Below are 18,405 nucleotides of genomic sequence, written 5' to 3' on the forward strand. Positions count from 1 at the left end.
CTCTATAAATAGCAGTCAAACAGAACAGATCCAGCCTGAATGGAGAGAATTCCAGGGTGGATCCAGCCTTCAGGCCAGTACAGGCGCTAGAGCGAGAAGCAGCCGGGATCACTTATACACGAGGCTAGATAAGAAGGCAACACTAAATTTGAAGACACTGCTGCAAGACAGATTTGTATCAAATACTTCTGATGAATCATTTATTAGGCAGCCCCACTGTACCAAATCCACTTGGCTGTTGGTGGCTTGGGAACATGGTCGCACGCTTCCATTGAAGTAATACGATCCTGCTCTTCATCCTCAGACTCTCAACAGCTGGTGAGTGGGAGAATCTCGTGTAAACAGCCTCCTCTGAGTTCACTCTTCCGGGCTCATGGGACCAGTCACCTTTTCTTCAGCTGGAAAATAAACACATCAAGAAAATGAATGCTTCTCTCCTAGGGGAACACGAGACATGAGAAGCAATCAATAACAAGAAATTACGGGGATAATCTTTAGGGAAGAAACTGAAATGTAAGAGGCTAAATACACACACACACACACACACACACACACACACACTTAGATTAACAAATAAGGAAGATATCTGAGAATCTGAGTTCAAATCTTGATTTTACCCCCTTATCAGCTGTATATTTGTGAGTAAGTTATTTAACTTCTGTGCCTACATTTCCCCGTATATAAAATGAAGATAATCATGGTATGTTCCTTTAAAGTTGTTGTGAGAATTAAATGCATTAATAAAGTGCTTAGAACAGTGCCTGACACATAGTAAAGAATGCTATAGCTATTATTTGTGTCAGTATTATTCTTTGACAAAGACGTTTTTAGAATAGCTGAACAACTGAATCAAACAAACACCTAAGGAAGCAAATTCAAAACTAACACGGAAAATCTGATTCTATGGTATTCTCAAAGACCCAAACCTGAAATTCACATGAAACTTTGGAGTTTTCACTCTTGTGACTCAGCAGTGGGACAGGTGAGACCAGGAAAACGGGTGTTCCCATAGTTGAGTTCAATTCAAGAAACAGCAACTGACAAAATGTACTGAAGTTGACAACTATATTGTGGTTTGTAAAAGGATATCCTCATTCTTAGGAAATACACATGGAAGCAGTTAGGACTAAAGGGCCATGCTATATGCGAATTATTCTTAAATGCTTCAAAAATACTAGGTGTACATACATTCATGTATCTGTATAGAGAGAAAAAAATAAATGTTTAACAATAAGTGTAACAAGAGTCTATGGTGTTCTGTGTACCATTTTTATTCTTGCAGCTTTTCTATAAGTTTGAAATCATTTCCAAATAGAAAGTTTTTAAAAATCCACTAGGATGGGTTAAAAATAAAATAGAAGTGTTGACTCAAGCTTGACTATCACAGAAGCACGGGGCCACTGCAGAACAAGTAGAGGTGACAAGATACAGTCTTGACCAGCTGCCAAGAGAGCCTGGACTTGGAACGAGGAGACGTAAACTAGTTCTATGAGTCAAAATCTAACGGAGACAGGCTAAGATCGCCAGACACACTTGTCTCCACAATAGGCTCTGCTTGTCCCCAGGTGCCTAAACCAGGTTGTATGTGGCAGTAAGAATAACATTGCTTGAAATCCTTGCAAGTTTCATTTTAGGTTTCAGTTTCGAGACTTTTGTTTCACGTGCCAGTTATTGCCGCTGTGCTGATCCCCCGCCTCAGATTCCTCCCCAACTTCAATCCATTTTGCAAACTGCTAATAAAATAAATCCCTAAATCATTGCTCTCACCACATCAGCTCCTCACTCAAGAAATTACAGTGGCTTCCTATTTTCCACGACACTTTATCTAAACTTTGCTGTGTCATCAGCTCCATGTTTTAGGATTTTACATATTTTGACTTGCAGCTTCAACTGTCATGATTTTTTTCCCCATCGCTGAAAATAACAGACCCTATGATTAACCTGACATCCGATAGTGGTTGATGCTTAGTTACTGTCATGTGGCCTGAACACTAGGCTTGTGCCAAAGCTGTGATTTGTCTGAGACTGAGATAAAAGTTCTTTCTCATTTTTTTATTTAAATAAACTTTTTAATTTTATAATAGTTTTAGGTTTACAGAAAAGTTGCAAAGATAATACAGAGAGTTCCCACATGCTCCACACCTAGTTTCCCCTATTGTTTAACACCTTACATCACTATGGCACATTTGTCACAACTAATGAACCCACACTGGTACATATTTATTAACTAAACTCCATACTTTATTCAAATTTCATTTATTTTCCCTAATGTCCTTTTCTATTTCAAGATCCCATCTAGGAGATCACATTACATTTAGCTTTCCTCGTATTTTTAAATTTTAAAATATTATTTAAAAAGCCAAACATAGGGGCCAGCCTGGTGGTACAGTAGCTGAATTCACACACTCCACTGTGGTGGCCTGGGGTTCACAGGTTTGGATCTTGGGCGATGATCTACACCACTCATGAAGCCATGCTGTGGCAGTGACCCACATACAAAATAGAGGAAGACTGGCACAGATGTTAGCTCAGGGACAATCTTCCTCAAGCAAACAAAAAGAGGAATATTGGCAACAGATGTTAGCTCAGAGTGAATCTTTCTCACCAAAGAAAAAGCCAAATGTAAATAAAGTATATAGTCTTATCGAATAAGATTTTATATGACACTTTGATGCAATATCTTTCCTACTACCCTTGAACACGAAAAAACTACAGCATCTAACTCATCCCAAGACGTGATAAGAACATTCACTTTAAGGCTTCCTGAATTTTCTCTTTGTGTCAGATCCCTTGGGAGCCCAGAACACCCTTCTCAGATTTCGTGTCCAAGGCTACATCTAATTAGCTGGTCCAAGAAAGCTTTGCTTCCTATACAGTATAAAGGAATTCTCTAGACAGTAACCCACATGAAGATTCCTGAAATCTCGTGTTTGACACAAACACTTGGTGCTAAAATGAGCTTTCACTACTGCCTGTGGAAAGGACCTCAGTAACATCACTGCTGGCATTATTCCCTCACGGGCCAGGACTATTAGAGTGTATTTTATGGAAAACTATAGTATCAGCTGCCCCTAAGCTGCTAATGACTTTTCTCTGGTTCAATTATAGGGAGTCTATTCACCCTACTCATAGAGCCCATTAGCTCATGGAGCTAATTAACAGGCAAGGTTTAATCCCTCTTTCTAGCCTCCAATTTGACACTTGGATCTGCCTTCCTTCCGACACCCTCATCTTTCCCTGCAAAGCTGGAGTAGAAGAAAAAGTTCATGATACCATCTAACAAAGTGGCCATGTTTTTCCCATCAGGAGTGGGTAATTTCCCATTCTCTCTCTTAAGGAAGAGAAACCCCTTCTTAGAAGAATTTCTTAGATGGCACCTGAATTTAAATTGGCATCCTGCAAAGGGTTAATAGTTATCAAGATTTCAGATAATAAAAATATTTGAAAAGTGACAGCAACTCTTCCCAAGTGAAATACTTGGCATAGAATTTTAAACAGGCAACATAAGATTTTTATTAATTTTATTTTTTTTAATTTTTGATGTTTCCCTTTGTTAGAAAACCCAACATAAAAGTAAAGGGAATTTTGAAAAAAGAAAAATTCATTCATAATTTCACCATCCTAGCATACCTATTTTCAGGTTTATGACTTCCCTTTTGCCTTTGTCCATAGTTTGTGTTTTTTTAACCTCATATTATATTATACACATTTCCTATGTTTCTGGTATTCATGTAAATTTTTAATGGTTATATAATATTTCATTAAGTATATGTATAATTATTATTCAAACATTTCCCTAATGTGCTCTATGAGAGGAAAGACTTTTGTCTGTTTTCTTCACCCCTGTACCCTCAGCATTTAAAACAAAAAGTAGACATTCAGCACATATTTGTTGAATAAAAAGTGAATCTAAATGGTTTCAAATTTTTACTGTCATTTATTATTATAATTATTATTTTTATTTCATCCTGCTTTCTTTTGACTTAATTTTTTCTCACTCTATTTCCTTGAAATAAAAACAGTTTATCATGATTATTATCTCTCTTTTATGTAGAAAACATTTACAGTGATCAATTTTCTTTGATTATGGTCTTGCTGTGATTGGTATGAGTCCATGTAAATCCCTTGCATGTCTGAAATGTCTTTATTCTACCTTCACATTTATTTCATAGTTTGGACAGGTAGAGAATTCTATAATGGAAATCATTTTCCCTCAGAATTTTGAAAGTGACCTTCCATTTTCTTTTAGTTCCCAGTGCTCTGTGGAGAAAGCCATTGTCATTCTGATTCCTGATTCTTTCTTGTCTCCTTCTCTCCCCTCCTCCCTCCCTTTGTCCCCACCTCCCACCTCTCTGGAGTGCCTATTATCTGGATGTCGAATCCGCTGGAATGGATCGCTAACATTTTATCTTTTCCATCTTGTTGTTTTTGTCCTACTTTCTGAGAGATTTGCTCTAATTCATCTTGAAACTCTTCTATTAAGTTTTACATTTTTATTCTATTTTTAATTTTCAAGAGCTCTTTTTTTTCCCTCTCTGATTCTTCCTCTTTTAAATAACAAGCTATTTTCATAGATATAATCTTTTCTATTATCTATCTTAATTTAGTAATTTTTTAAAAAGTTTTATTCTACCTTACAGTCTGTTTCTTCCAAGTCATTTTGTTGTTGTTGTTGTTTTCCTTCTTTTGGTTTCTTTCATGGTAGAGACTTGCCTTAAGGGTCTGTTAATTCTTAATTGGAAGTTTTTTATTTGTGAGTAGATTTTGTAATTGAAGTGCTTCACTCTAGGGTGATCTGGCTAGGGTTCAATTGGCGAACTCCTGGTGTTAACATCCTAAGGTATTTTCCCTTGGCCTAGTCAGATTCCCCAGACAATAATCTTCCAATCTCCTGGTTGGTGGGTGAAGGCCTGGTTGCTAGCATTCCGGGGGCTAAGAGGGGGAAGAAGGCCTCAGGTCCTCTACCTTCTGTATGCAGACTTCCACTTAATCCCCCTGATTCCACTTCCACTTAATCCCCCCAAGTCCTGTTTTACCCTCTTCAGAGAATACCCCTCTAGTTGTCTGCTGGGGATGAGAAGAAGCATTTGCCTGACTTCACAGAATAGAGGATGATGTCTGGAAAACTTTAGTTTTTTAATATGCCTTTTAAAATTTTAATTATAACGTAAATACAATAAAGTACACAAATCTTAAGCACACACGGCTAACAAATTTTTATACATGTATGTATCCATGTAACACCATCCAGATTAACAGAGGATATTTCCAGCACCTAAAAAGACTCCCTCCTGTGCCCTCCCAGTCAAAACACTCGTCAAAGTAACCATTCTTCTGTTCTCTTTTACCATAGCTCAGTTTTGCCTGTTCTTAAACTTGATTTAAATGAAGTCACACTGTGCGTACTCTTTTGTGTCTAGCTTTTTGCTCAACATTATTCCTGTGAGATTTTTTCATGTTGTTTCAAGTTAGCTGTAGTTCATTCTTTTTCATTTCTGTGTAGTATATCATTGTATGAATATACCTCAGTTTATTAATCTATTCGACTGTTGTGGACTCTTGAGTTGTTTCCAGTTTTGGGCTCTTACAAATAATCCTTCCATGAACATTATTGAACATGTCTTTGGGTGCACATGTGCATACATTTCTATTTGGTACATACCCAGGAATGGACTTGCTGGATCTTAGGACATATTTTTATTTTTAGCCTTAACAATACAGCCAAACAAGTTTCCAGTGTGTTCGTACTGATTTATTTTCCCATGAGCAGTATGTGAGAGTTCCAGCTGCCCTGCAACCTAGCCAACACCTTTAATTTTAGCCATTCTGGTGGGCGGGTAGTGGTATCTCATTGTGATTTTAATTTGTACGTCCCTGATAACTAAAGATGTTAAGCATCATTTTATATGCTCACTGGGCATTTGACTATCCTCTTTTGTGAAGTGCCTATTCAAGTCTTTTAGCAATTTGTGTTGTCTGTCTTTTTCTTATTGATTTGCAAAAGGCCTTTATTAATTTTGGATAGGAGTCCTTTATCAAATGTGTTTTACAAATATCATTTTTCCAGTCTGTGGCTTGCCTTTTTGTCTTTTGATGAACCAAAGTTCTTAATTTTTATAATGTCAAATGGAAGGCTCAATTTTAATCAACTTAAAAAGGAATAATTTCATTTAAAAGTCTGGGCCATCTTTCTGAGTTCACTGTAATGCATTGTAATAGAACTTGTGCTGAGCAGAAAGCCATCTTCGTTCCAAGGTTCAGGGTTATGATGCTTGTTCCAGCTGCCATCAAGATTGAACATTACCAGACACAAACTATACTATGCTATTCTAGGATCTTTGGTACCTGTAAAGAGGAAGAGAGGGATCAATCGTTGGTTGTTCAGACAGATCATACTGCAAGGAAGCTTTGGGTCCTCAAGACAGAAGGACAAAGCTTCCAGGTCCAGGGAATCATTGTCTCTGGCCCCCTTCTTTACACTTTGCTTGTTAATAATCTGATATCACTTTGGATAAGTCTTATACAATCTTGCAGATGCCTCCCCCACCTACCTTGAACAAAGCAGAACAGAAAGACAAGCATTCTCTTATACACAAATAACAAGGTTTCATTACCTTTAACAAGGAGTGGCCCAAACTGATAGTTGGCTTACTAGTTAATTATTGACAAAGAGCAGGGCTATAAATCAACTGCTCAAAAACTAGAGCCACCATTCAACTGTTTTTAACGTATAAAACATGATAATTTCATATAGTCAACTTACTGTTTTTGGTAACTTTGCAAATAGTTTATGTTGGAAGTATGCTAGAAATAAAAGTCCTCAAATCAAGGTCAAATCAATTTATTGTGCACAGTACAGAGTAGGGGCTCAATAAACATTTATCAGATAAATTTGAGGGTGCTGAGATGGGTGTCAGGAGTTATATCTGCCTAAAATTTACTAGGCTGCAAATTCTTTTAGCCACGCTATATGGACTGGAATTTGGGCCTTATTCGTCAATTTGTCTCTAAGGAGACTCTTGGAACTGATCAGAGTTCCACCCTCTTTTCAGGTGCATCCCCTTCTTACGGTCCTCATGTCCCAGAAGAGGACGTCCATTTCCTACCATGCCAGGTGACAGGTAAGAAGCATGGGCCAGTGTTCAACTATACTCCAGGTACTTGTTAGAGACACTTAGCTCGGCTAAGACATATAGACCAATGGAATAGAATTGCTAGTCCAGGAATAAACCCATACATCCACAGTCCATTGATTTTGACCTTGACAAGAGTATCAAGACTGTTTAATGGGGAAAGAACAGTCATTCAACAAAGGGTGATGGGACAACTGGATATCTACATGCAAAAGAAGAAAGCTAATATACCTCACACCATGTACAAAATTAACCAAAAATAGATCAAAGACCTAAATGTATAAGCTAAAATGATAAATCTCTCAGAAGAAAACAGGGCTAAGTCTTTACGACCTTGGATTAGGCAGTGGTTTCTGAGACATGACAACAAAAGAACAAGCAACCAAAGAAAAGATAGATAATTGTACTTCATCAAAATTATACAGTTTTATGCTTCAAAAGACACTATAAGAAAGTGAAAAGAAAATATTTGCAAATCATGTATCTGATAAGGATCTAGGACCCAGAATATATAAAGAACTCTTATATTCAACAACAAAAAAACAAACAACCCAATTTAAAAAATGGGCAAGGGACCTGAATAGATATTTCTCTTGAGATGATATACAAATGGCCAATGAACACATGGAAAGGTCCTTAAAATCATTAGTCATTAGGAAAATGCAAAACGAAACCAAAATGAGATAACACTTCACACTCACCAGGATGGCTATAATCAAAAAGACGGAAAATATATTTTGGCCAGATGTGGAGAAATCTGGAACCCTCATACATAGCCATTGGGAATGTAAAATGGTGCAGCTGCTGTGTAAGACAGTTTGACAGTTCCTCAAACAGTTAAACACAGTTACAATATGACCTAGGAATTCTACTCCTAGATATATACACAAGATAATTGAAAACAGATCCACAAAACAACTCGTATACGGATGTTCATAGCAGCATTATTCATAACAGCTAAAAGGTGCAAACAACCCAAATAGCCATCAACTGATGAACAGATAAACAATATGGGGTATATTACACAAGGGAATATTACTCAGCCATAAAAAGGAGTGAAATACTGGTATATGCCACAACTTGGTTGAACCTTGAAAACATGACACTAAGTGAAAGAAGCCAGACAAAAAAAATCGACATATTGTATGATTCTATTTACATTTTACATTTTGTTATCTGTCTATTACATTTACATTTTATTACATCTATTACATTTACATTTTATTTATTCTATTTTGTATTTATTCTATGAAATATCCAGAATAGGCAAATTCATAGAGAAATAAAGTAGATTAGTGGTTGCCAGGTCCTGAGTGATGAGAATAGGCATCGACTGCTAAAAGGCATGGGGCTTCTTTTTTGGATGATGAAAATGTTCTGGAGTTAGATTGTAGTCGTGGTTGCACAGCTTTGTGAATATGCTAAAAACCACGAATTTTATGATATTTGAACTATAATTTCAATAAAAAAAGAGAAAGAAAATAACAATGAAAAACTTTAGTAAGAAATGTTTTAGCCCTACATGATAAGAACTGTAATTAAGGCACTCACACACACACACTAAGAGACAGGAAAGAAGATTTCAACAAAATTGAGATAATACCAAAGTTCTTCATGGGAAGAATAATTATTTAAAAAATTATTTTTTTTCCAAGTTAATTTATATAATGAATAGTCTTCTAATTAAAACTGCAGAGACCTTTTTGACAGACAGTAAACAGTTAATACGTGATTTTATATGTCAAAGGATAATAAGTGGCTATATAGAAAAATAAAGGATATTAACCAGACCGGGAATGCGGTGGTGGGGTTACGATTTTACATAAGTAGTTCAAGCAGAGCCTCACTGATAAGGTAACATTTGTACTGAGACCTGCAGCAAATGAGGGCATGAGACATGTGGAAGCAAGTGCAAAGGCTCTCCGATATGCCTGGTTATACAAAGAACAGCCAGGGGCCAGGAATCTTGGGGCTGGAGCAGAGTGAATGAGGGGAGAGTAGGGGGAAATGATCAGAGAGCAGTAATAGGTGGATGGGTGGGGGTGAACCATGTAGGGACTGTGAATTTTATTCTGAGTGAGATGGCAAGACACTGGAGAGTTTTGAGCAGAGGCGTGAGGAGATCTGACTTAGACTTTAAAAGGATCACTCCGACTCCTGTGTTGAGAATAATAAGTAGGGGGACAAGGCTGAAAGCAGGAAGATGAGTTAGGAACCACTTGCAATTTTTTTTTTTTTTGGTGAGGAAGATTAGCCCTGAGCTAACATCTGTTGCCAATCCTCCTTTTTTTTGCTGAGGAAGATTGGTCCTGGGCTAACAACCATGCCTATCTTCCTCTACTTTATAGGTGGGATGCCCGCCACAGCTTGGCTCGGTAAGTGGCACGCAGGTCTGCGCCAGGGATCAACACCCATGAACTCCGGGCCGCCGAAGCAGAGTGCACAAACTTAACCACTACACCATCGGGCCAGCCCCCGATTGCAATTTTTTAGGCAAGAAATAAAGGGTGGTAGCAGTGGAGGAGGTGAGAGTGATTGGATTATGGATCTCTATGGAAAAATAGAGTCTCCAGGATTTGCTGATGGACTGGACATGGGGTACGAGAGATGAGTGGTCAAGGATCATTCCATGCCTTTCATTTTCAGCAAACGGAAGCACAATGTTGCCATTTACTGAGAAAGGAGTTTGGTTTGGCAATGTTAAGTGTGACATGCTCATTAGAAATCCAAGTGGAGGCCACAGGCAAATGGAAAGCCTAGGGTGAATCTAAATTTCACCGGGAAGAAAAATGGGCAAGAGTTTTAAGGAAAATTTCAAAATGAAGATTAGTGTAGGGAACCGCCCTTACAGAGATGAAAGTGCTATCTAAAACTACAATAAATAAAACTGGTACAAGAAACCATGGAGAGTGCAATGAAACAAGAGATATACCTGGAAACAGTTCCTAAAAGGCATCACTGCATTTGCAAAGTGTTGATTTTCTTACTGTTTGCAACGAGCTCTAAACCTTGAATGATAGTTCCGCTCTAACTTTGTTGAGGGATGCATTTTTCCAATGGAAACATCTTTATTGTTTTTCCATAAATATACATAATTATTGTAAAAGAAATAAAGTAATTCAGAAAAACCCCACCCTCAAATCCCTCCAACCTTTGAGATAATCTGGTTTTCCATCCTTCCAGATCTTCCTTCTAAAGCATGATATGAATCATGTGTCCCGTGGATGCAGAAGTATATCACTTGGCTGTGGGAGAGCCACGCTAATGCCCATTGTGGAGAAGTGAATGCAGCTTCGTTTTATTTTTCAGGTAAACTCCCAGTCACTTATTAAAGCTTTCTATATCTTTCAAGAACATCGGGATTTATTAAAGTATGGAATAACTTTATCAGTATCATGGTCATAATCATAGCAACTAATATGTTCTTTTTAGAGTGTTTTCCAGGTCGCACACTCCATGCTAAATGCTCTACGTGGACATATAATGGAATCCTCCCTACAGTCCGTCTTTTTTTTTTTTTTTTTTTTGTGAGGAGATCAGCCCTGTGCTAACATCCGCCAATCCTCCTCTTTTTTAGCTGAGGAAGACGGCCCTGGGCTAACATCTGTGCCCATCTTCCTCCACTTTATATGGGACGCTGCCACAGCATGGCTTGCCAAGCAGTGTGTCGGTGCGCGCCCGGGATCCGAATCAGCGAACCCCCGGCCGCCGCAGCGGAGCGCGCCCACTCAACTGCTTGCGCCACCGCGCCAGCCCCTACAGTCTGTCTTTTATAGATGAGGGAACTGAGGATTCAATGGGCTTAATTAACTTGCCGAAACAGAAAAATAGCAGAGCCAGGATCTGAACGCAGATGTGGCTGATCACCAAGTCCAAACTCTTAACTACTATACTTCTCAGATTATTAAGGGTCTACTACATATGATAAAACATCTTCACAAATCAGTGGGGGAAGGGATAAAACACTAATAAATGATTTGGAGGAAATTTGTTAAATATTCAAATGCAGCTTGCTCCATATTACATTATAAAATTATTTTCCCCTATTAATAAATATGAAAAATGAAAGAAACAAAACCATTAAAAATAGAAAATAAATTATACCTTAATTTGAAAAAGAGAAAAAATTTATATTTAATTGAAGAAAATATAGGTAAGTATTTATTGTTTTGGTGGTTAAGGAAGGACTTTTTTTTTGCTGAGAAAGATTCACCCTGAGCTAACATCTGTCGCCAATCTTCCTCTTTTTTTGCTTGAGGAAGATTAGCCCTGAGCCAACATCTGTGCAAATCCTCCTCTATTTTGCATGTGGGTCACTGCCACAGCATGGCTGACGCCAAGGTCTGCACCTGGGATCCCAACCCGGAAACCTGGGCTTCAGAAGCAGAGCACACTGAACTTAACCACTATGCCACGGGGCTGGCCCAAGGAAGGACTTTTGAATTAAAAAAGGGGAAGAAAACACAAAATAAATTATCAATTTGTCTACTATAAAAATTTAAATCATTTATAGATAAAAATATCACTAACAAAATTAAAAGACAAATTATAAAGAAGATAAAATATTTGCCATAAATGTGACTGAAAAAGTGCTAATATCCCTAATATATAAAAATCTTTTATCGATCAGTAAGAAAAGCAGTGATGTCTGAATAGCAAAATTGACAAAGGACATGAATAGAGAGTTGACAGAAAAGGACATATAAGATGATGATAAATTAATGCAAAATATTCAATTCACTAATAAGAAATGCAAATGAAAACAACAAAGGACTGTCATCTTTTGCCTTTAGGGTTTTCAGAGGTAAATGACAATGATGTCCTGATATCTGCCAGGAGTGGGCAATGGGGACATTCACAGACTTTAGTATAAATGTAAATTGGTAGAACCTTTCTGGAGAGCAATTTGGCATATGTATCAACATTCATAAAGAAGTACCATAATATTATTTGTATTTAGTAATATTTCCAGAAGTCTATCTTAAAGAAATAATTAGCACATGACAAATATATCTCTACAATAAAAAGACTATAAATAATCTCAAAGTTTAATAATAAAACATTAATATAAGAGAATATAAATCCACTATTAAAGATCATGTTTTTGAAGAATATTTAATGATATGAAACATGCTTATTATATGTATACTTATACATATAAAATATTATATAATGTTAAATGACAAGGACAGGATATGAAACTTTATATATTTTATTATCAACTCTGTGAAAATGGGTATATATATGTGGAGAAATATTATAGGCAGAGATATATAAATATATAAATCTAGCAGGAAATACACAAAAATCATAAAACTAGTTATTCTTTTTTTTTTTTTTTTTCCCGCAAAGCCCCAGTAGACAGTTGTATGTCATAGTTGCACATTCTTCTAGTTGCTGTATGTGGGACGCGGCCTCAGCATGGCCAGAGAAGCAGTGCGTCGGTGCGCGCCCAGGATCCGAACCCGGGCCGCCAGCATCGGAGCACACGCACTTAACCACTAAGCCACGGGGCCGGCCCAAAACTAGTTATTCTAATTAAAGGGATGCAGCATAGTTTTTCTCTCTTCTCTGGAAATATTTGCTACAATGATTTGAAATGAAAATTTGTTACTTTAACAATCAGGTTAAAAATTGTAACTTAACAAGAGCCTTTTATAAGGCTAATAAGTTATTCAATAAGTCTAATAATAAGTCATTCAAGTTCTAGGAATGTACCCTTAACAATGGGCAGAGATAAAGATAAAGATTTCTATACAAAGCTGATCATTTTAGCATCATTAATAATCTCCTAATTTTGAGAGGAAACTGCTAAATTCAATTATAGGAAATAAATAAAATACAGTACATTCAAATGAAAGAATATTATAAATCTATTAGTCTTACTTTCAAGGAATTTTTAATTACAGGAGGGAAATTTTCACGTATTATGTTAAGGGAAAACAGGAGATAGAAATTATTTAATATATATCTCATTTGCTTTTTATTTTTAATATGACCTGAATTAGGTAGATATGTGATAGATAAATAGATAGATAACACATAAACACACACACACAAAGGAAATGTGCCAGACGACTAGTAGTTATTATCTTTGGGTTATGAGAATATGGTTATTTTTTCATACTTGCATATTTTGTGTTTATTTTTTAACTTTATTGTTGTAACTGGTATTTTTTATTATCCATAATGAGCAAAACGATTTCTTCAATCCATCTATTCATTTATACATAGTCATTTTATTTATTTACTCATTTATTTGCTTATTCACCAATTTCTTCACTTAACAGTTTCTTTACAGACACTGGGCTTGAATTCAGGCTCTGGCAACTAGTAACTGTGTGACTTTGGGGAAATTACCAGTCTTCTCTTAGCCTCTGTTTTCTCATCTGTAAAACGGGAAGAACAACATCTACTCTGCAAGAGTAAATGAGGTGATGTATATAAAGACCCAGCACGACGACTCACTCATCAAAGATTTTCAAGAAATAGCAATTGATATTATTTATTATTTTTAAAAATGAAAAAGTTGTAGAAAACGAAGAAGTAGTGGGGAAGAAAATGGGTGGGCAGAGACTTTCACATTCTCCCAGTCAGTGGAATTATTTAACTTACAATTTTATAATAAGAACCATAAAATACATTACATTCTTGGGACTTGAAAGGAATGTAAATGTCAATGTAAATCTAAGATCAAACATAAGGAAAAATAACGTTAGGAGTAAATGCACTAACCGCAGCAAATTCTCCAATGTTGCTTAATCACTATGATACTGTCACCTTGTGGAATTGGTGATGCATTACATATCCCAGCAAATTTGAGATTTTATTTTGAAGCAATTTACATAGAAAGGCTAAATTACACAAATATTCTTACCAATAAAACCTAACATCTAACAAGGTGGGATAATACATAAGTTGTTCAAGCACATACTTACGTTAAAAATACAAATTTTAAATGTAGACAGGGATGTTAAAGGAGCTTAGGCAAACAAAAAAAATCACCATAATTCTATCACTGTAAGCAATAACATCATTTAAAAATTCTTTTTATTTCATCTCATTTTCTTTTCATTTCTAAGTTAATATTATATAATTAGCATTTTCCATGCTGTGACATTCTTCCCACTGATTTTTAATGGCTACCTAACATTTTATTGAATGGATGTGCTGTTCCCAGGCTCAACATTCCCTCAATGCTGGACATCGAGACTGCTTGCAGAAAAATGTCAGTTTACTGTGATAGTTTCTGTACAGATAGATTTTAGTGTATTTATTTAGTTACAAAAATTAACATATATTCTTATTATGAAAATAATACACAATCGGTATTTTAAATGAGAAGCAAAATTAAGTAAACTGCACTCACAATTTCCCAACCCAGATAAGCACTGTAACACCTTGCAGACTTTTTTTACCACACACATATGAGAAATACATATGTAAACATGTATAGTATATATTTACATTTTTTAAAACAAAATGGGTTTATATTACTACATAACCTGCTTTTTTTCATTTAAAATTATATTATGTACAACTTTCTATGCCAGTAATACCCATCAAAAACATTATTTTTATGAGTAAATGGTATTCCATTATATAGACTAATTGCACAGGTGTACTACACAGTGTTAAGTTCTGATATATACATTATTCAATATGATGGTTACAATTTGATGGGGGAAACAGGCATTGGACAAACAAGCAAGCAAAATAAATACAGCAGCCTGACTTGTGATGAAATGCCGTGAAGGAAAAGAACAGGACACTACGAGAGAAAATAGCAGGGGTACACAAATTGGTTGCAGAAGGTCTGTCTGAGGGAATAGAGTAAATTTGGACTTGAAGATGAGGAATCTGGCATGTGAAAGCTGAGGAAGAACGTTCGAGGCAGAGAGAGAAGCATATTTGAAGGCCCTGAGGCGGAAAACTTCTCAGCAAGCAGTAGAAACTGAAAGATGGTCAATGTAGCTTGCACTTACTGAGGCTGAGACAGAGGAAGCTAGAGGCCCTCTATGCCGTGGCAAGGTATATGTACGGTACTTTCAGTCTGTGGCAGTAACACGATCTGATTTATATTTTAGAATGCTTACTCTGCCTGTTCTGTGTAGCAGAATGGATTGGGCAGCAGGAGTGTAAGATGGGAGACTAGTTAGGGGAGTACAGGAATAACCCAAACAAGAGATGATGGGGCTTAGGTGGCCGGCCCTGTGGCTTAGAGGTTAAGTGCGTGCGCTCCGCTACTAGCGGCCCGGGTTTGGATCCCGGGCGCGCACCGACACACCACTTGTCCCACCATGCTGAGGCCGCGTCCCACATACAGCAACTAGAAGGATGTGCAACTATGACCTACAACTATCTACCGGGGCCCTGGGGAGAAAAAGGCCGAGGATTGGCAATAGATGTTAGCTCAGGGCCGGTCTTCCTCAGCAAAAAGAGGAGGATTAGCATGGATGTTAGCTCAGGGCTGATCTTCCTCACAAAAAAAAAAAAGAGAGAGATGATGGGGCTTGGAGTAGCGTAGAGTAATAGCTGGATATGAGATATAACGGAGGCGGGTGTTGGTCAGTCATGATAGTCAGAAATAAACATTGCATCCAGGGTGGCTGCTAACATTCGTGGGATCTGAGGCAAGAGGACAAATGGAAGACCCTGCTCCCATTCTTTTCCCACCCCTTGCTCCAGGCCGCACTGTGAGAGGCTGCTCACACTCACCTGTCAACACCTGAGCCCACTAGTCCAAGCTCCGTCCACACCACCTGCCACAGCCAGGATCCTCCCTTAGGAGGAAGCACCTGGAGGAGAGACCCAGGCAAGCCTTGTTTGGGGAGGGAGTTCTAGGGTCCTGGGTTTCTCCCATGTGGTCTTGCGAGGAAGAAGTGAGCTTTGGGTGGGCACATTCCCTCAGCCTCATGGACTCCTTGCCCTGTGGAAGGGGTCCAGAGGAAGGAGGGTAAGAGTGAGGACCCTGATGCTCAGGGTCTACAGGAGGTACTGATTGCATCTAGTCTAAATTAACTCTGCAAAATCTCTTGAATCATCCATCAAGTATAGTACAGAATCTAAGTTTCACGTGTACAACCCCATATCATTGTTTTCTAACACTTCCTTGTCCATGTTTCTCTATGGTCTCAGTTAAATTAATTTCACCTTCCACGATGTTGGTGGGGTCATCAATGCCCACTTACCCGGCCACTTGAACAACGTGTTTCCTCTTATCTGTGGTGAGTAAACCCTTGAAAGCATCTATATGATGACTCCCTGTATATTTTGGAAAACGATAGGACTTGGAATGACAGGTTGAAAGAGAGGGAACAAAATTTAAGAATGATTCTAGGTTTCCAGCTTGAGCAACTGGTTTAACAGTGGTGTTATTGACTGAGATGGGAAAGACCAGGGGAAGAACAGCTGTGGACGTGTCGTAACCCATTGACCTCATTCCCTATTGTTGGACTGTTAGGTTGGCCGAAACATTGTATAATTAGGAACAATACTCTGATTTGCAGTAAAATCTTTTCACACACCCTTAATTTCTAAATACAGATTTGCTGGGTTAAAGGCTGTGCATATTCTTTAGATTTTTAATACACATTGCCAAATAACTTTTAAAAGAGCTGTTTCCTCGCGCTGTTAACATTAGGGTAGATTTTGAATACTGATGTTCTAAGTCTCCCTCCCTCTTTCTCCTTCCTTCCCTCCCTCCCACTTTTCCTTTGTCCATTCAACAACTAAACTTTTGTCAAGTAGCTACCATGTCCCACACAGGGCCTGAGATAAATCTAGCTTTGTTCCTTGCTGCATGCGGGGAGATGACTGGGGAGAAGGAAGAGCCATGGAGCCATGGAAGGTTCTACAGTTTTGAATTGGATGACATGGATATCCTACCCACAAATTTCTTCTTTAGCTCCAGATAGCAGGCCAAATAAGTTAAAATTCCTTGTTCATTTAGATTGGTGATGCCACTCTGAGAATTTGGGAAAAAAAATGTTTACCTTTGTGCAGACCACAAATAGGACACTGAGACCAGGCTTTACCCCAAGGAACTATAATTTACAGGGTACCATTTTATAAGAAGTTTTTAAAATATTATGCAAACTTTATCCTCTTAGCCAATGGACACATCACCTCTCCAGGCCGTGAGGCAGGATTGCCCTAGCCAGCTGTCTCGGGGCAGCTGATAGAGAAGGACGGAGCAGAGCCCAGGTCAGGTCAGGAGTTCCCAGCATGAGGCCCCTTTGTGACACTAGGGCCAGCACCACCTCTTGATTTGAGAATACCTTTCATACTGCTTGGCTTGAGCACCTAAGTTGCTAGATTTGACTCTGACCTTGAGGAAAAACAGGCGCTGGTGGACTTCCTTATTGTTGTAACTCACACAGGAGAGTCCAACCCAACAACATCTATTCTCCTCTCAACTGGCACTTAGTAAAAGACTTCAGCGAGCACAACACCATATTTACTGCTAGTTATTGGAAGACTTAGGCCCTATACAAGGCTGGAAAATAATGATAATGCATCTATGTGCCAAAAGAATGAAAAGGAGATTCCCGGAGCATTGTGAACCAGTGCAGGACTTGATTATGAGCATTGTTGCTCTCTTCTCTAAACATGGGCTGTCATATAAACCCCTATACTTCAGAGCTCTGTTAACGACCGTGGCTGTAACACTTACTTAAGTAACTTGCTAGAGGCTCTCTGCCCTCTAGTAAGTTACTTAAGTCTGGGAGTCATTGTGTTCTCATTGTTAAAATGGGAACAATTCTAATCTCATGATTCTTATAAATAAGGATTTGAAGAGATATGGCACATAAGCCCACAGTACAGCAGCTTTCACTTAGTAAATGTTCAGTAAACAGTGGCTGTTCCAGGAGCAATGGGCGCCATGCTAGCATATCTGATTCATCAAACATTAATGCATTTTATGTATCAGACCATCTATTTGAAAACCAGAGGAATCATACCCAGGTATGCTTTTATAATGAAAAATAACTTGAAGTAAAATGATTTTTAAAAGGCTTAATATCTGCCTTTTTAAAATATACTATGTGGTTGAACCTCTGGAATTCTAGATATTTGTTAGTTTATTCAACATTTGCTGAACACTTGTTATTTACCAAAATTATGCTATAGATCTGTGTCTTTCTGAATGGTCTCTTGCAGTTCTTTGCTCAGTAGGATATTGAAGCAACAAAACAGCAGATCTATTTAGAGCATCCTATTTAAATAAGCATCGTACTATGATCAGCTCAACTTCCTGGCACTTTGCAGA

The 18,405-nt window shown here is 37.8% G+C and overlaps 1 protein-coding gene across 1 annotated transcript in view; it reads right to left on the reverse strand.

Moving 5' to 3' along the window:
- Positions 1–368: 368 nt before the first annotated feature.
- Positions 369–18,405, reverse strand: part of SLC44A1 (solute carrier family 44 member 1) — a 182,224-nt gene continuing 164,187 nt past the window's right edge. The window contains exon 16 of the mRNA XM_087419364.1: positions 369–398. Within this exon, the coding sequence (XP_087275490.1) occupies positions 384–398 (15 nt within the window). The 3' untranslated portion in view covers positions 369–383. The remainder of the gene's footprint in view (positions 399–18,405) is intronic.

Source organism: Ceratotherium simum, chromosome 29 (assembly GCF_057802395.1).
Source record: "Ceratotherium simum simum isolate JZ-2026a chromosome 29, ASM5780239v1, whole genome shotgun sequence".
NCBI lineage: Eukaryota > Metazoa > Chordata > Mammalia > Perissodactyla > Rhinocerotidae > Ceratotherium > Ceratotherium simum.